The sequence below is a fragment of the Manis pentadactyla genome, chromosome 17, assembly GCF_030020395.1.
Source record: "Manis pentadactyla isolate mManPen7 chromosome 17, mManPen7.hap1, whole genome shotgun sequence".
Classification (NCBI taxonomy): Eukaryota; Metazoa; Chordata; class Mammalia; order Pholidota; family Manidae; genus Manis; species Manis pentadactyla.
Genome location: NC_080035.1, coordinates 55,092,874 through 55,112,131, shown reverse-complemented (window position 1 = coordinate 55,112,131; position 19,258 = coordinate 55,092,874). Strand labels below are relative to the sequence as shown.

The following is a 19,258-nucleotide window of genomic DNA, read 5'->3' as shown; positions in this document are numbered from 1 at the left end:
AGAAAGTTTGCACCTACTACGTGTCAGGCACTATTCTAGTCATTGGAAATTACTCCAGCAAACAGGCAGAAGAGAACCTTCATTCTCACAGAGCTGTAGTCTAGTGGGAGAAGTCAGTCGAGTATGTTGGATGTCAGAGAGCACTACTTGGAAGATACAGCAGGGTGAGGGGAACCGGGAGAACTGGGGTGAGGATTAGCAGCTGAAGGCCTGAGACTGAGAGATTTGTAGCCGACGAAAAGAGCTCAGTATTGCCTGAGAATCTAAGGGACAAGCTTGAGATCTAATTAAGAAGAAACTAAGACACCTAAGGTGGTCAATCAGGCACAGATGTTTGACAGACTTAAAAATGAATATGCAGCGTGATAGAAGAAAATGAGAAGGAGTCTTCATTCACAGGAGGCCAGACTGCTGCTGGGGTAGCACCCAGGCAATGTCTCACACACAGAGAAAGGGGTTTCTCTCCCACACGTGGGGCCACGGGCCTGTAATCCAAGGGCTTGTCAGGGGCCTGTGCTGGTGGGTGACTGTACATCTGTGACTGATGGCTTCCTGTGATCTTCAGTCATTGTCCTCTCTGGCTCCAGTGTTTTCAAGGCCAAGACCAGGAAGGGACATGTGTCACTTCTGTTCGGATTTTACTGGTGAGAACTTAGTCACATGGCCAAACTGGCTGCTGCAGAGGCTGGCACATGTGTTCTCTCGTTAGGGGCTGTGTGCCTGGCTAATAGTCTCTATCACAGAGAAAGGGGGAGGACAGACTCAGGATTGGGGGGAGGGAACTAGAAATCACCCAGAGATGAGGTGCAGTCTAAATTAGTTTTCTGGAGTCTTTATTTGATAGATAGTTTGAAAATTTCATAGTCCTCTTAATGATGGAGACCACCATGTTTATACTACTTAGAAATGTTAATGGTAGAGAATGCTAATTTATGATCCTGAGAACTAAGCTCCGCCTGGTCTTACCCACCAGGGTGGAACCCTGGTGTGGACAACTGGACATCTTTTATAATGAATTTTGACACCCTGAAGGATCTCCCCATCCTATAAATAGAGTGTCTTTCTCTTTTACCCCTCCTCCACCATCCTTAATGGCATATAAATCAGTGGTGGGTGATGTTGAGGCCAGATTTAAAAGGGCATATCCATACATATATTAGAGTCAGCTTTTAATGATCCAGAGAAAGATTTTCAATTAGTTTTCCTTAGTTGTTTTGTTTTTGTTTTTTTTAATCTCCCCTTGGTGATGGCACAGGCTGCTAGCTATTTCTTTGCAGAGACTTGATAATAGAAGGGCGGGGGAGTTTAGCCCACATCTAGCCGAGTGTTACCGATTATCTGCTTGGGTAAGAACCTGCTGGAGGAGGAAATGGAGCCTGGTCTCTGTGAGACGCCTTTGCACGCGGGGGATTCTCCTGTGTTCTACTGTGTGAACAGGAGCAAGCCCCACCGTCTTCCCTTTTCCCCCAGGATATGAGAAAGTGCGTCGTCCTCCTTTTGAGTATTAGAATTTCTATGTTCTGTGAACACTCAAAAATAGATATGGAGATGGCAGACAAGGAAGGGTTTCCAGATTGTGTTCTTGGCACAGTAGTTTCAAGGTGTGCTTCTTGACAATAGGACTGTTGGTCAGATGATTTTGGAAAAAATTAGGTTCTGTGAAACAAAGTGTGCAGCGTGCTGCCCCTGTCTGAGGCATGGATGCCATGGGGTTTTGTCTTCTGTTGACTCAAGTGTGACTGTGAGTTCTTTTCTCAGTCACTGTCAAATCTGAAAACGTAATACTGAAGATCATTATTCAGATGAGAAATTAATTCAAATTATTAGAATTATGCCCCTTTCTCTGATGGTCCTACTTCTAGTCCTTCAGGGAGTGTTAGGTTGTTTTGCTGAAGTAATTTATGCAGTTATGAGATGTGATCGAACTCCCTGCTCTGCAAGGGATGGTGGCCCTATTACCATTTGAGCTGAGCTCCAGAACTAGTGTTCGATTTTCCTTTTAAAATGGGGATACATGTACTTAACATTTCTTCCTTATATCTTTGTACGATTATGATATTAGGGCATCAGTATGAGCAATTCCTTTGAGTTTCTCAGAATAAAAGTTTTCAGAGGCAGTTATGACTTGATTAGGTAATAGGATATTTTTATTACATAACATAGACTCTGTGTAAATGTAACAAAATTCCCAGGTCACTAGGACTTGAACTCTTTCAACTCTCTTCCCCCAAGTTTTAAAATTCAGATTTGAAACCTCTGGTGCAGGGGTAGCCTCAGAAAGGAGTTGGCTCCCAGAAGCCTTCTCTTTTGACCACTTGTGTTTGGGTAACCAGTACGTGTGTTAGGACAGAGCTGGGCTGCTCAGGACCCTGCCTAGCAAGTACTGTGAGTTTGCCGGGCTAGAGCCCTTGTAGCTCAGCCTTGGGGCGGGGCGGGGCCGCCTGCGGGCCTTCTCGGGCAGCTTTGCTTCATCCAGCAGAATCATTTTTCTCTGGTGGAGGTGGTTTTTGTCCCTAGGGCCCTTTAAATAGGTCTTAATTATTTGGGCAAAATATCTGGTTTGGAGTGAAGAAGTTTTTAAAAAAATATTTTAAATTATTCTTGTCTATTTAATGTGATATTGACTAATCATCACAAACTACTGCTAAGTTCATCACTTAAGTAACTTTAATCATTTTTTTTCTCGTTAGTTAGAACCTGGCCCTTTAGATGAAACTCAGATTGCTACTATATTAAGAGAAATTCTGAAAGGACTTGATTATTTACATTCAGAGAAGAAAATTCATAGAGATATTAAAGGTAAGAAAGCATATTGTTTTACTCCTTTGAAATTCCTGAGGCGGGCAGGAGCATAGAGTCAGTCCGAACCTTCCCAGGGCAGGTGCGGAGTGCCTTCGGCATGCCTGGGGGGGCTGGCTTGGAGGGGCCTCGCCGACAGCATACCCTCGCTGCCTGTTCTTGTTGGACACATGATCTTGCCGGGAAGAGTGAGCGTGTTCCCCAACTGACAGCAGACTGAACACTACAGCAAACGATACAGTGTCTTTGGCTTTATTTTGCAGCTGCCAACGTTCTGCTCTCTGAACATGGAGAGGTGAAACTGGCTGATTTTGGAGTGGCAGGCCAGCTGACAGATACCCAGATAAAAAGAAACACCTTCGTGGGCACCCCTTTCTGGATGGCGCCTGAAGTCATCAAACAGTCGGCCTACGACTCAAAGGTAAGGAATGACGCCTCACTTTGCTGGGTCTAGAGACTGCTTCCCTTACAACGTTGTTGTCACCTTGTAGCTTCAACAGTTGAGTGAAGTGGTACCCTGAAGTAGGTCATAAAGGAGTCCCTGGACATTGGTTAAAAACAGGTTTCTTCTCTGTCTCAGCAGCATTTCATATGGCCTGTGTGTAGCCCACAGTTATGAGTCTTTTAGCTTCAGCAGTTGAAGTGGTGGGGAAGGTGAGGAGCTGTTGGAGGGGGTGTGGTGGGAACAGGTGGGCCTGGTCCTATCGAGATGTCTGTGGAGAGGCATCCAACAGAGGCGCACGTTAGAGGTGACAGCTTCCCAGAGAGGTGGCGAGTCATCCGGGTCTGGCTGGCGGGTGGGGTCCGAGTGCAGTGAATGAGGAGCGAGGGCCCGGACAGAACTCCAAGCAGTACAATACTGAAGGGACATGTTGAGAAAGAGGATCTCAAAAGAGAAATGGAGGGTTCATAGAAATGTATGACCAGAATGTGGAGGCAATAATGCTTTCAGTGACTGCCGCAGACCCTTCCTGTCATTGTTTTGTTCTGTCTCAGAAGCTCATTACCATTTGGGGGCAAACCATGGTTCCTTTTTTCCCAGCTCTTTGACCTGTCATTTGTTGTCCTCTCCTGATTTTTTCCTGTGTTCATTTTATCCCATTGCCCTTCAACTTTCTTAAACTTCTTAGGATAGACTAAAAATCCTAGTGGCCCTGTCTCCTAAATCTCTGATTTAATCTCATGCCCTGCAGGCCACTCTTTCTCAGCTTGTGCACAGTAAAACCTGCACATAGTCCACAGGGAATTGGCTTTTCTGATACCAAAAATTTCTAGGCGAACAAATGCTTAACTCACATGTGTTTGCATGCCAGACATTGGTTCCTTTTCTTGAATGGAAATCTCAATACACAGTAGACTTACCACCTCCTTCACACAGCACACAAAGCACAGAGTAACTTCGCCTGGAGACAGAAGGACGCTGCTGTGGGCCGTCGGCTGCTGTGAAGTGTCATGTTGTGCTGAGGTTGCAGGGGTGCTGGCCCCAGCTCGGCCGCCTCACTGTTGCGTTGCGGTGGTGGCTGTGACTTCCACAGGCATCCTAGTGGAACTTGGCAGCCACTGGCCCATAGGTGACTCTTAGGTTTGCAACCCTTTTTATAACAGCTGACTGGTCTTAGGCATGTTTATCTCTCATGGTAGATTTGCCCTGAGCCATGGATCCCCTCCATGGCCATTTCGAAAATCTGTAGCCCCCTTTGCACTGGCCCTTTTGCTGGGGTCATATCATTTTAGGACCAGATAGGAACTTATGTGTTCAGTCCATTCTCGGTTTTCTCAGAGTTCATAGGTTCTAGATACTAGTAGGGGCTAGGACTTAACTGAACTTAACTGATGACACCATGCTCATTGTTTTTTTCTCTTCTTTTCTAGTAAATTAGCTGATCAACCATGGCACATGTGACTCAGGATTCAGATCTTACATTTGCTTACTCGTCACTACTCACTTCACAGTTTTTGTTCAAGAATTGCCCCTTCTGCCCGAGACCTTTCCTTCCCCATCTTTCTTCCTGGTGCAGGACATTTGCTGAAAGTGGCCTCTAAGCAGTAGAGACTTTACTGCATCTTAAAGCTTTGCTGTCTTTCCTCATGGAGTTCTTGTTAAGATGAGAATGCTCTTCTGTGATCAGTAGCTGTTGCAGTGTTCTTTTTAGGTAGGTTCAAAGATGTTGTCTCCAACTGACAGGGAACACACACTTGGTTGGGGAACTTGAGAAAATGCATCACATTTCCTGCTAACCTTGCTTAACCTTTTATGCTGGCTTATGTCAGAAGCTAATTCTTTCATTTGCTTGGATCATACCCAAAAAATCTTAACTGGAAATCACCTGTGGAAACGTGTTTATGTGAAATTCGCTTCCCACGTTTGTTGACCCAGGAGGTGTGGAAAGTGCAGATAAACTGATGGCTGTGTCTGAGTCTTGAGGCTTATCAGGGCTGGGCTTCTACAGTCTGGGGCCTTGGGGATAATGTGGACTTCCCCTCCCCCCCATTATTTGTGACTCTGGGTTGGCAGTTCTTGTCATGAACAATGCCTGATACAGGGCCTGTTCTGAGGTTGCTGCGTGGGTGTCCTTCCCAGGACCGCCTCCCCTGCGCTCACCGAGGCTTCCCTGATGGTTGGGTAGGAGAGGGTGGGGGTGGGGGTTGATGCTCCTTGAGAGGCACTGTAGGTACTGTAGCTGTTCCGGGCTCCTGATACCAAATGTGTCCGGCTTCTGTCCAGTTAGTTCCCCCTCCTTTCTTCCTAGCGTGTGCATCTAGATACTTGGTCCCGTCAGTCTCTGCATTACCGGGGAAGCGCTTACGGCCCTGGGGTAGCAGCGTCTGTTCCCCTTGTGGTCGCATGCTCCTGTCAGCTCAGGTGCATGCGCTGATTTTCAGAGGCTAAGGATGGATGCACCCACCTCACCAGCATCTTCCTCTCACCAAGCTAAGTGAGCTTTAGTTTTACAAAGTGTTTGTCTAGAACGTAGTTTAACAGTGACCTCTTGAACCAGGATCTCGGGCCCCTTCTCATGTGTCCAGGCTGCTTAGGTGTTCTGAAGGTGTTTGTACATACAGGGCCTCTCAGGTCGGCCTCAGTTCTTAATCTTAGCACAGCGTTACTAATTCATGACTGTCCATTTGCCTTAGGAATTGTTAGGATTGTGGTGATGATTGTTGTTTAAGGTGAGTTAAGGTTGTATTTGTCCTTTAGCTGGGGTCGTATCATCAGGAACTTATGTGAAGTCCTCATTTTGGAGGAGGCGCCCAGGGAGATAATAACTGCTCTCCCACAAAGAAGCTTTGCTCGCAGCACTGAGCTGGGTGTTGGGCTGAAGAATTTAATCTTTTTTTCTCTTTCTTTATAAGATACCGTGATGGTTAGCAAATGGGTTGGACCTGGGTACAGACGTCGTCCCCACTCCGTGCCTGTTTCTCTGCCCTCCTGCCGTCGTCGCTGTAGCTGTGCCCAGGGCTGTGCTGAATAATTCACGTGCCCAGTGCGGCCGTCAGCTGCTCCATCAGGACCGCGGGGAGGGCAGGGCGCTGAGTGAGGAAGGTCAGCGCGGCTGGGGAAGGCTTCGCAGGCACGGCCTTTTCAGCCCCTCCAAAGTGAGCCAAGGACGGTCAGACCAGGTCCTGGGGGAAGGGAGGGCTGTTTGTGTTTGGACTGTAGGAGGTGGGGAAGAATGTGGTAGGAGAAGAGGGAGAAACTGAGCTGCCAGTTAACCAAAATGATGTCCTGTGGACGCCGAGAGGCCCGTGTCGGTGTTCTCATGTGAATACCCTTGCCCTTTTTTGATCTCAAAAGCAGTACATACTGTTTAAATTGAGGAAAAAAAATCAACATAAAAAGGAAAGCTCTGTAGACCCAGCACCTATGCACAGGGTGTTTTGGTGTCCAGTCATCGCTGAAATAATGGTTTGCAGTCTAACCGTGGTGGAAAGCAAAAATAGGTGATGTATTGACGGGAAAAAATAAAACTGTTAACGATAAGCAGAAGTGTGTCAGTATTAGTCCATCTGTTGTAGAGATCCATGCAGCGGGGTGGGGCCTGCCCTGCCCGGTCCGTGAGATCAGGAATTAGGGCGGGACACTAACCACAGCTTTATTTCAGCACATAGTAATGGGCCTTTTCGGATGAACATGTATTGCTATTTAGTGCTCAGAAATGGCTTTTATACCTCTAGACGCTGCTATGAACGTGTACCCCAGCAGCGTGTCTATCTAATTAAGGGACCAGTTTATATTAAAGCCATTTTGAGCTATGTTTTGACTAGTTATAACTGACTTGGGATTCTCCATGGTTTTGTCCCCTTCATCCTCTGGGTTATAGGGAGTTGACTGTGGCTTCTTCCAGAATATCTTCTATACGTAAATTTCTGATACCATTTAAATTGTATCTGCCAGTTTGTAGCCAGCTTACTTTTGCTTAAATAACACAGCATTGGAAGGATTTGGAATGTTGTTGTATATTAGTAGGCCTCCCCTGCCCCATTGAGAAGTGTCCTCGATCATCAGTAACAAATAATTCTGTGTTGTCACAGAATTAGGAGCATGCTACTAGAATTGCCCACATAGGAAAAAAAGCTGTTCACAAATAAATACCTGGAGTTCAAAGCACCTGCCCATATAACTTTTGACTTGGGCTTGTGTTGAAAACCACAGTTTGTTTCTCTTAATACCTAATTTCATGTTTTTCCTAAATGGCAGTAAAATGGGTCTCTCATACCTCAACTTTAATTGCTTTGGAAAATGCCCTTCCCTCACATAAGTTTTATTTTAAAACGCAGACACATGCTCTAATTTGTCATATTTCTTAAGAGACAAGCTCCTTTCTATTTATGATTCTCTTACCGTTGTTGTCGTTGAGTACATGATACTGAAGTGGGTTAATGTGCCCTAGTGACTTAATCATTCTTCTAAGGTTTAGCATAAGTAATGCCACTACTAAATATTTTTGGCAGCATGTGCTATTTTTCTAAATCTAAAATTTATTTAGGATAGATTCCTAGAAGTGGAATTAATTGGTTTTAACAAGCCAGGATATTTTTATGGCTTTTGATATTTAACGCCAAACTGCTTGCCATTTACTCCAGTGCCAGTTAAGGCTTCCAGATTAGTCAGCAGAATGGTAGATGTGCGGAGAGGGAGGCTGCAGGCAGGAAGGTGCTCAGGAGCTCGTTGGAAGTGCCAGGGTGATAGGATCGCTCTGAGCTAGGCCACGGGCAGGAGGGATAGAGGGGACCCAGGGTGCCCAGAGGTCAGGAGCCACACACCTGGCACCTGGTTGATTTAGGAGGATCCAAAGAAGAGTTCTTGTTGCTGGGGGACACTCGGGCTCCTGATGTGGCTGCCTGGCACAGTGGCATGTGTTTTGTTGTGATGAGGCTCTGCTGGTGACCCTCGCGGGGAAGCAGCAAGCGATGCCCATACCTCATCGCTCTGAAGACCTTGGAGGTGCCCTCTGGGTGGGCCAGGAGGGCTGCTTGCTTGGCTGACATCAGCTGGTCCTTTCTGGTTTGTGGAAGCAAGCACCAGGTCCTTGTCACCTTCTGCCTGTCTGCTTGTTGTCCAGCCTGGTGTTGGGCAGCCTGCACTCAGACCTCCGAGGGAAATGAGTGTCAGTACATCCTGAGCAGACTGCCCACCTGCAGGGACCGCCATCGGCCTGGGCCCCCTAGTTAGAGTGTTCAGGTGGTCACAGGGTGCTTGGGGGTCTGGAGGTGCGTCTGTCAGGGGTCATCTGCACAAAGGCCCTGTGTCTGTATGGCCAGGGGACAGATTGGGGCCAAGCAGCAGGGTTTGCAAACAGCAGCTGTGAGGAAACACAGGAGGGCTGGGCAGGCAGGTAGACACAGCTCTGCAGACTCAGGGAGGAGCCTGCTGTGTAAGGAGCCGCTGCCGTCCCGGGCCGCACACCCGTCCCTCTGCTGCCTCTGCTCCTGCACCTCGCCCTCCCTCCTGGGCCCTGCACTGCCACAGGTGAGGGTGCTCCTGGAGGAGGGACGCAAACTGGTCTGCTGATTTTTAAAGTAATGCACATGTGCAGTCAAGTAGAAACGTGAAGGAAAGGAAAATAGGAGTATCACTCCTGATGCTGGCTCTTCTAGACCAAGCCCTTTAGTACAAAGACTAGAATAAGGCTTGCTGGTGGTTACTCCCATCTTCACTGAGAACAGAAGAAAACAGAGTATGTGGTAGGCATTAACCCAGTGGGCTGCTGGGTGAGGCAAGATTGCAGTGAGAATTTCTTGTACTCCGTAGGGTTGTGGGGAGTGAGTGCTCCCAGGTTGTGGGAGGTCAGAAAACATTTGGGTTCTGCGGTGGCCTGAGCGCGGTTTCAGCCTTGCCCTTCCTGTGCTATGGAGTGAGTGTGGGCGATTGATTAGGTTCTGATTTAATTGCCTGAAGCATGGTGGGTTCAGTCGTTCACTGATGCAGAAAAGCTGCCCTGGCCTGAGCGCAGCGGAGCCTTGTCCCCTGCCTCTGTGGCGCTGCACTCCTGTCAGCTTCCTCCATCTCCGCTGGGGACTGCTGTCTGCTGCTGAGAAGGCCCCCCAGCTCGAGTTCTCCAAGACCACCTGCTCTTTTCACTCACAAGGTCCAGGAATTCGTTGATACACCTGACTGACCCAGGGCCACAGGCGTGCCTGGGTTGGAGGCGGGTGGGCAGCTGGACACTGGGTGCCCCACGAGGAGCCCCCTTCCCTGCCCACAGTGCATCTAACCAATCATTGGACAGGAAGTAAAGGAGCTAGAAGAACACATTAATTGACTCTAAGAAGACTCCAGGCAAATCCAGAATTGGGGGCCTACCTTCTTCCTCAAGTCAATCAATGCACTGGGGAGGTAATGGAGTGGACTGTTCTAGACTAAAAGAGCCTAGGGAACCTGGTAAGCAACTGCAATATATGGTTCCTTTGTTTGGGTCCTAATTCAGATAAACCAATCATGAAATGACTTTCTGTGAAGAATTGAGAAAACTTAATCATTACATGATATTTAGAAATCATTGCCAATTTCAGGTGTTGGTTTGTAGTAAGAAGTCCTTATATTGGCACACCTAGTACTCAGAGAAAATGTCACGGTGTCTGTGATTTACTTAAAATATACTATGGCAAGAATAGACAAAGCCTGTATGGCACATTGTTAATAATGATTAAATTCATGTCATGGGTATGTGGGGGAACATTATTTTAGTATTTTTCAGTTCTGGGCACTGTGTAAGGCACCTGTCATGACCACCTTATTATTGCCTGTTTCCAAATGAGGGAAGTAGGCTCACAGGTTGGGTATTCTATGTAGTGTCATAAGACGGTGGCTGTAGAGCTGGCATTTAAACCCCAGTCCCTGGGACCAGGGTGCCTGCTCTCCACCTGAAAGCTGGGCTTAGCTCTGAGCATTGCTCGAGGAGTGAGTTGCAAACACGCCTCCACTCCCCAGGTATGCTTCTTACCTGCAGGGCTTAAACGGAACACCTTCTATCTCCAGCAGTAGATAGGAGAGGAATAGTCGTAAAAGCCATCTTCAGTATAGAGGTAAAAGATGTTTTACATATAAATTTTTCTCCTGTGTGTTACCTATTTTGAAATTAGGCTAAAGGTTTATCTTTTTTGTTTTCAGTTAAATATAATTATCTTTTTCAAAACCTTAGAAGTACGTTGATATGTATTCTTTTTCTAAGAAGTATATGTATTTGAATCTCCTCCTATTTGGATCTCTAAAGAGGCTTTCTCGTTGCAGGCAGACATCTGGTCCCTGGGCATAACAGCTATCGAGCTTGCAAAAGGGGAGCCGCCACATTCTGAACTGCATCCCATGAAAGTTTTATTCCTCATCCCAAAGAACAACCCCCCAACGCTGGAAGGAAACTACAGCAAACCCCTGAAGGAGTTCGTTGAGGCCTGTTTGAATAAGGAGCCCAGCTTTGTGAGTTTCACGAGATTAGAACAGGCGTCCCTTCATGTATGGCCTGACTTTGTCTAGATACACGTTACTAGGATCTCTTTAATTGCTGTTGTCAGCTGTCTTCATGGCCTCATATATTTTTCTTTTTCTAAATGGGTATGATTGACTTCTTGGGATTGTACATATGTTTTTATTGTTACTTCATCTTTTAGAGAGTAAAAATCAACTTATTTTCTCTCAGATTTTCTAGCATCTCATACCTCGTTGAGCTGGAAGACTGTTCTTAATATTATATGTAGAATCATAAATTGTTAGTATGTATAGTGGAAGGTCAGGCTATTTTTAGTAACTGCAAAGTCTGGCCTGAAAAATAGTGGCTAAATGTGTCTTTAAAGTAAATGTTTTCAGTGTCTTCTTGGCACGTGTTAGGGAAGAAAGGCAAATAGAAAATATAAATGAATCACCCACCTTGCTTCTTCCCCCCTCTTTTGTCTCCCTTTATGTGTAACTGACTGTGGCAGAGCCATGTAGCAGCAGCCACTGCCTGGCTTTGGCCCCGTTTTCCTCTGAAGTGAGGCTTTCCTGTGAAAGCTACTGGTGTATTTTCATGGTGCTTAGAGCACCCAGTGTCCTTGCTTGGTTTCTTGATTTTCCCATAGGGTTAACTGAAGACCAAGCGGAACCCCTTTTTTATGAACTCTGGTCTAAAAGTGAGTGATTAGTTTATGGGAGCGCATGGTTTTCTGATGTCAGTTTTGATAAAGGGAATTAAATGGGGAATGCATCCTTTTCTAAGAACCTGTACGGATGTAGCCTGAGATCACCATGTCAGCACTTTTGTAATGTATCAGGCACTGGGGGCAGGGTGGGGCTGGTGTGCTTGTCTGCTGTGCTCAGTGTAAGTGCTAGCAGCCGTGCACCAGCACCTGAGAACATACACCCACGTGCATGTACGGCTTACATTAAAAATGTATTTCTAGTTTTGGCTTGCCCCATGCATGCATCTCCACCCCTACCTTGACCCCAGATGACCTGAGGAGAAGCTGAGAATATGAGCACATCTGAGATACTTGAAGTTTTGCAGTCACGTGGGCAGGGAGTGAGACATACCTAAGGCAACCTAGGTTTTCACAAGCCTGAATTTGGGGAACATGCCCAGCTTTTGTTAATAAAGCTTTAGTAATTTGGAGCAAGTGGGAACCTAGTCTGACTTGCGGTGTTTGTGTGTTCATGCCGTCTGCTTCAGTTGGGGCTACTCTCGGTTTCCCGGGCAGCCTGCCCCTGTGATCAGGTTTGCCAGCTTCAAGGGAACGGCAGCTGGCCAGGTTCAGGGTGTCTCCCTGGATATGGCTGTGCTGAGCCAGGGCCTGGACGAAGCCCTCACATGATCACAAGGGATGAGGCAGACTGGGGAAAGCATTCCTGGATTGGGGAAACCAGTGTCTTGAGAGAGAACGTGGGTTCTCTGTCTGCATCCAAGGAAAGGGTATGTCCCAACTCCCTTCTGGTCTCTTCTAGAGGAATCCAAATTAACATTTATTGTACTATTTTTGGAGAATGGAGCCAAACATAAAAGAAAGTTAACACAGAACATGTTTTCTCTTGCCAGCATTTGTAATAAAATGTTTTATAAAAACTAGGAAGTATATTCTAGCTCTCTTGAATGATTTCTGTGAAATGCTCTGTAACAATTTCTATGTAAAAGCATTTTTTGGGAGAAACTCTCTTGCATTCATTGGTTACTTGCAGATTTAAGGACACTGTTAGATACTAAGTGGCATGTACACTCAGTATGCAGAGTCCCACCTTTGGTGCTGGCTTATTATTCTTTGAATAAGTCATAGGGAAAAAACTGAAATAGAGCTCAGTCTTTACATTTGAATGTGGTGGTGTGACATTTTGAGGCAGAAGTTTGTCCTTTGGGATAGAGTCAAGCAGAGTGTAGGAATTTCATCTCATGCCTTTCTGGTTTGGTGGTTATTTTTCTAGAGACCCAGTGCTAAAGAGTTACTGAAGCACAAGTTTATAATACGCAATGCAAAGAAAACATCCTACTTGACGGAGCTCATCGACAGGTATAAGAGATGGAAGGCTGAGCAGAGCCACGACGACTCCAGCTCTGAGGACTCAGACACGTAAGTCGGCCGCCCGATGGGTGCGGTCGGCGGTGCGTCCCTGAGCCCGGCTGTGAATGAGCCTGCGGCGTGGGGACCTGCGCCTGTTCCCTCTGGTCTCTTGCCTGGGTGGCTATTTTGTTTGTTTTGTTCTGGATGATCCGGGTTGACGGTGACTCTTGTGTTAGTAGAGGACAGTTTGGGAGCCTTTCAGCCTCTTTTTATTGTTAATGGAGTTGCTCTGAGAAAACTCTGGGTGAGAGAACTGTGCATAAAGAACCCGACCTGGCTTCTTTTCCCCCTCATTGTACTTCCTGCATTTCAAATACTGATCAGGAAGAACTGCTCTAAGTCTGTTTTTTAAAAAATATGTTTTTGTGATTCTGTGATGTGTTCTGGTATATGCTCAGGTTGCAAAAGCTCTGTACCAGAAGCCACTTCCTAACAGCTGTTGTCGAGTTAAGCATCTAGGAATTCCACTAGCTAAAGAGATGAGTTCAGCCCAGCCTCCTCTCGGTCCGTCAGGGTTGGGGGAGCTGGTCAGTGGCTCTGACACCAAGAACGAAGGTGTTAGTAGAGCGTCAGGAACGGAGCTGTTCCACGTCTGTAGTGCCTCTTCTGTTCTCCACCACACCTCGGCCAGGAGTTCAGGTTGACCCCCAGCCCAGGTCCATACGCCAGGCCAGTTGACCCAGAATTTCTGGGGATGAGGCCCAGGTGTTTTTTTCAAGGTCCCAGAGTGGTTCCATTGTAAAGTTGAAAGTTGAGAACCGCTGATTAGGGTGGGGCTGAGGTTAGGATGGTGGCGATGGGGATGGAAAGAGGAACAGGGCGGCTGGCCACGCCACAGGTTTGAGAAAAGGAGGTGGACAGTCCAAGGGGTGGGGCCAGGGTACAGGAAGTGGAGTGTGATGTGGGATGTGTCTGAGTGCCCGACAGAATGTGCGGGAGGGTGTGTCCAGTTCGGAGTGGCCTGGAGGTTTGGAGTTGAGATGAGATATCTAGGCAGGTGACACGAGTTTAGAGCCATCACTCTGTCAGTGGCCACTGGAGCCGTGAGGATGAACAGCATTGCCCAGAGGCCGTCCTCAGAGAAGGGCCTGGGGCGGAATGCTGGGTACCGCCAGCATAAGGGATGAGCCTGTGAAAGGGGGTCAGAGGGCACTGGGCACAGTGTGACCCCAGGGGTCCAGGGACTCTGGAGGGGAGGGGCAGTCGGGGGTCTTTTGCTGCTGAGGGTTCAAGCAGGTAAGACCAGAGCAGGAACCCCCTTCTCACAGTGCACAGAGAACTGGTGGCCTTGGTCATCGCAGTTGCAGGGGCCGGGGTGAGTTTCAGAGTGAGTGGAAGGTAAGTGGAGGCAGTGAGCAGAGGTAATGCATCCAAGAAATGTGGCTGAGAGATTTCTGTAGCTGGAAGGGGGGTTGCATCGGGTGAGAAGAGAGCGTGTGCTGATGTAGGAGGGAGTCTAAGGTGGCGAGCTGAAGAGAGCAGCCGTCGGTCAGTGGCTGGGAAGACTGCTCTTCAGAAGGGATGCCTCTGTGTTTGAGGCCCTGCAGGGAGTTACGAGAGCCATGTGCTGGTGGTCCCTTTTCTCTCTCAGGTAGGAGGCAGGGTCCTGTTCTGGAAACCCAGAGGGTCTGGGGGATGAGTGATTGGCAGGGGGGTGGGAAGAGGGGAGCATATTTGGGGCACGCGGCAGAGAGTGCGCACTGAGGGCCCCAGAGCCGCCGCGTCCCCGCCCAAGGCTTGCTCATGGAGCTTCCTGGATTCTGTGTTAAGGGAAACAGATGCAGACGGCCAGGCGTCCGGGGGCAGCGACTCTGGGGACTGGATCTTCACGATCAGAGAGAAGGACCCGAAGAGTCTTGAGAACGGAACTCTTCAGCCATCGGATTTAGAAAGAAATAAGGTATGTCTGCTCGTGTTGGAGTGACTCACACTTGCCACCAGTCAGTGGCATTTTGCAATCACTTTTGTGTGAAGCCAGTTTTAGTGGGCTGGGTGGTCTCTCATGGAAGCCGGTTTTATGATTTTACTGTCAGTGACTCAGTAGATCAGGAAAGTTTATTCTGTCTGCTTACCCTGCGAGCCAGACCCAGTCTGTTCCGGACTCCGGTCTGCCCCACAGAGCTGTTTCTGCTCTCCGCAGCCCTGCTGTCCTGATGTGGAATCAGCACTTCCTGACGTGCGGGCATACTATGTGAGGCGGGAGGGGGACGCCAGGTTTCATGTATGGAATGGTTTTCTGGTTCTTTTGATGGGACTATGTATTTTCTGTATATTGGGGTTGCTTAAATAAGTACCAGAATTTGGGGATTATTTAAGGATCTTAAAAACAAATGTTTTGCTTTTGGTACTTACATAAAATTTTTATTTTGATTAGTTGGTTTTATGCCTGTTTAAGTTTACAGATAGCTCTGTTTTTAGGATCTCTTTAAAGCACAGTGGTGTAGTTTCTCTCAGGCAGTGTGGACCAGTGGATGGTCCCCCCAGTGACCCTACAGCTCCCGTTCCATAAGTGGATAGGAATCACGACATGTTCAGAGAGAGGTCACAAAAAAATAGGCCACTGTCCTATGGCACTGCTTGTAGCAGCCAGCTTAAATCTGGTTTCCATTTCTGGGGTCTCCTTCATAGAGTCCTCCTGCAGAGAGGGCACATGACGTGTCACCCTGCCTGCGCCCACACACAGTCCCTTCCTGGCCCTCTGGTGCCTGTCCACGTGTAATCCAGACACTGTAGTGTGGGTTTTGCCTGTCACTGCAGATGGTATGGCTAGTGAAAGACAGTAAGGCGGTCCTATTCCAACATTACAGAGAACAGAGACCACTTCAAACTGTATGCTCAACAGTGCATATCTGAGGTTTATTGAATTTTTGAAAATGTGAAGGGTAACTAATCCTGATTACCTTTTTTCTTCCCCAAGATGAAAGACATCCCAAAGAGGCCTTTCTCTCAGTGTTTATCTACAATTATTTCTCCTCTGTTTGCGGAGGTAAGATACCCAGTTGACTTGGAGGCGGTGGGAAGGGAAGGCCGGGGAGCAGTGCACCTTCTGTGTCAGTGTGGCTGGCAGACTTCGGCAGGTTAGAGCAAGGCGGGCACAGTGGGTGGGGTCTGCACTGAGTTCCTGTGCGGCCCCTGGAAATGGGCAGCACCTGCCACGTGCACCTCCTTTCCTAGCGCTGTCTTACGTCCAGACCCTCCTGGGAAATGTCATTGTGTCACCACCTGGAGTGTGCAGACAGGACATCAGTGGCCAGCCCGAGTCCATGCATTACAGGGTGATGTGTAGCTTTCTGCAGCATCTGTCTGGGTGCAGCCTGATCTCTTTGCCTCTGACAAATGTATAGTTGCCTAAAAAGTAGATTTGTATTTTAAAGGAGGTATGGGACTCTCTGGAGTCTGCCTGTTTCCTGTTGTGCCCCCGGATTTCACTGTAATCCACACCCTCAGCACCCAGGGTGACTCCTTCCTGGCAGGGCTGTCCATTTCCCAGGGTGTTGGCCCATTTCAGTTCCAAGTTCACCGTGTGCCATTCCTTCCCTCCACGGGCAGCCTTCTGCCTCCTGGAGACATCTGTGCATCCTGCATCTTGAGATGTCTTCAAACTTTATGAGAATAAAGATTATTCTTCATCTATTTAGTAGCTGATGTGAAATATGTCATAAATACCCCTCTCTCTCATTTTTTGTGCCCCCTTTCTGGCTCAGGCTACCTTTCAGGTAATTCAGAATGAGTCTCCCACTAGTACCTTGAGCCTGTGTAGCAATTCAGAGCTCTCCAGGGAGGCTGTGTCAAGGGTCCAGGTCCTTGAGGTCGGTGGTCTGTGGTGGGAGTGCCACCCATGCAGGCTCCTCCCCGACTCCGCTGGGCATGAGCCTCGGGCACACAGGCCTTCCCCTCAGCAGGGCCCCTGTTCAGGGGGCAGCTTCAGTCCTGCTCCAGCCCTTCCCTGGCCAGCGTCTGCCCTCACGAGCAGGAGCCTGGGGCGTGGAGCCAAAACCACTGAACATGCTGGCTTCAGGTGGAAGACTCAGTGGCACAGGACAGGTGGGGGCCCCTCTCTGTCACCTTCGGGCGCCGGCCCCAGCCGATTGTGCTGAGTGCCTCTACCCTTCCTGGGTGTCCATAAGGTACCACTTGGCTCCATGTTGTGTCATTTGGGAGGCTGGCCCTTCAGGTTTTTGGGGTGCTTCTTGCTTTTTGGTGGCCCTCCATTGCCACTCCACCAGGGTCACTCAGGTACTTAGGGAAACACAGAGATTTTCTCATTGCCTGAGGCTGTTTGTTTCTTTTGGGCACATGATAAAATTATTCTGAAATCATTCAGAATTAATGACTCCTAGATGTAATAATAATGTTTTGATTGGCTTACTTAAAAGTGGCAAACTCACAGGCATCTTTTCCTGTTTTCATCATTAATACTTGATAACCTTGCAAAGTGCTCAGTATATGTCATTTTACATAATACTCATCCAACTCAATGAATAAAGACCATTAATTATCATATCCCTGCCTCTGCAAATGCGGGCATTCCCTGGTGTCCCTGGGTGTGCCCGGGTGGTTCACTGCAGCTGGGGTTGGTGGAGCCCATCCAGCAGCCGCAGGGTGACGAACTGCCTCGGGGTGGGCGGGCATGTGGGGAGGCCCTTGTAGGAAGTGGGCGCGGCAGAGCGGCAGCCTGCAGGTGACTCACTCAGGACTTGCAGGTGGGTCGGATTTGGTCCTTCTGGGAGGGGAGTCTGAGACAGACACAGGCCGCGTCTCCAGGTCGGCTGCGTAGCCGTCCGTGACAGGAGGAACAGGAAGCAGACGCTCTCAGAACAGGGAACAGAGCCCCTCCCATGCCAGGCCTTTCCAGTTCCTTGTGTCCCTTTGGTAGAGAGAAGAGAAGCCGTTGTTTTTAGAACGAGGCCAATGCTGGACACGACCAGCTTGAAAAGCAAAATCTAAATGTGGCCGCAGTAGTTATGGTCACACGTCATGTTACTCCTTAAAGTAGATGCACGCTGGGTCCTGTGCTTGTGTGTCATGCTTGCTTCTCGTTCATGTGTTTCAAGTTGAAGGAGAAGAGCCAGGCCTGTGGTGGTAACATGGGGTCCATTGAAGAACTGCGGGGGGCCATCTACCTGGCGGAGGAGGCGTGCCCCGGGATCTCGGACACCATGGTGGCCCGGCTCGTGCAGCGGCTCCAGAGGTAACTCCACCAGGGCCCCGCCTGTGCCGCCTCCGGGGAGGAGAGCCCCGTGGACGTGGGGCTCTGCTGGGTTTGCCCCGCGGCTTTCCAGGCTGGGGGTGGGGACCCCTTCAGAGGAGCCGCTTGCCACCCCCATCTGTCAGGCTGGCGCTATGCTCCTGGTCTCTCCCTGCTATCAAGTTAGACCTGTGTACCGAGTTCTAGAGATCCATATGAACGAGTAATGTGGATCTGAAAATTCCTGGGAAGGGCCTCAGAACTGTGTGTGGTTGTGGCTCTCGCCACATAAACGCTGAGGGATTCTCACCTGTCTGCTCTTAATCCTGGAGCCTGATTATCAGCTGGAGAAATACAGCTCTTAGCTGAATGTTTGTAACTGCCCGTCGGGTTTAAGGCTTTAAAGCCCAGTGTCAAGCCCGTCACTTGGTGGTGGGAGAGAATGCCAGCGGCTGAGACCACGCTGTGCTCCACACCCCGGCCCTCCTGGCTCCCCGAGAAGACAGGCAGGTGCGTCACTGCTCCGACAAGCACCTTCTAGAAGTGTCCCTGGCCCCCAGCCCCTTCTGGAGAACGGCTGAGCTCTGGGGAGACTGGGGAGCGTCCCAGGTCTTCCTGAGACACCCACCCGACGAGCTGTAGGGAAGACCCGGGCGCGCGGGGTCTCCTGGCCCCAGGATGTGGTGAACGAAGGGCGGCCTGCTGTCCCAGAGGGAGTCCCTCCGAGGTGTGGACCAAGAGGAAGCCTCTTTCTCACACTGCAGCTTGTTCTGAGCTCGGGCTCCTTCGGGAGAGACAGCTCAGCCTTGTAACTTGCTCTCCAGTTGAGGCTACAGAATAAAGGCCACTTAACACAGCTGCTTTCATTCTGAGGCACTTGAAGGAAGCTGTCAGGCTCTGGGGTGACACCCCCGATGCTAACAGACTGCAGGAAGAAAGGAGAGTTATAAAATGACCCGTGTGCTCACCCAGACACAGTTGTTACTGCCATGTTTGTGGGTGCCCACCCTGCATGTGCTGCAGTTTCTTTCTAACGTGGCTTTGTCAGGATGTTCATGGGCAGTTTTGGCCTGTGATGTGTGTCATCACATAGGCTTCCCTGCTACTTAATAATGGTCCATTATTTTCTCAATTTCTGATTTCTCAAAGAAACTTGGTACCACTTGATACCTCATTCTAGTGGCATTTGTTTCTCATTAAAAAGGGCCATTAAATCAAACAGAACTAAAGCAGAAACTGGTGATATTA

The 19,258-nt window shown here is 48.7% G+C and overlaps 1 protein-coding gene across 3 annotated transcripts in view; it reads left to right on the top strand.

Moving 5' to 3' along the window:
* STK24 (serine/threonine kinase 24) overlaps positions 1-19,258 on the top strand; it is a 113,609-nt gene that overhangs the window by 87,933 nt on the left and 6,418 nt on the right. For all 3 annotated transcript variants that reach the window (XR_008994595.1, XM_036893889.2, XM_036893888.2), the window contains exons 4-10: positions 2,691-2,799; positions 3,063-3,220; positions 10,532-10,717; positions 12,686-12,831; positions 14,593-14,722; positions 15,740-15,808; positions 17,877-18,013. Coding sequence is in view for 2 of the 3 variants with exons in the window: in XM_036893889.2 (XP_036749784.1) it covers positions 2,691-2,799; positions 3,063-3,220; positions 10,532-10,717; positions 12,686-12,831; positions 14,593-14,722; positions 15,740-15,808; positions 17,877-18,013 (935 nt within the window). In the remaining variant the exon portion in view is untranslated. The remainder of the gene's footprint in view (positions 1-2,690; positions 2,800-3,062; positions 3,221-10,531; positions 10,718-12,685; positions 12,832-14,592; positions 14,723-15,739; positions 15,809-17,876; positions 18,014-19,258) is intronic.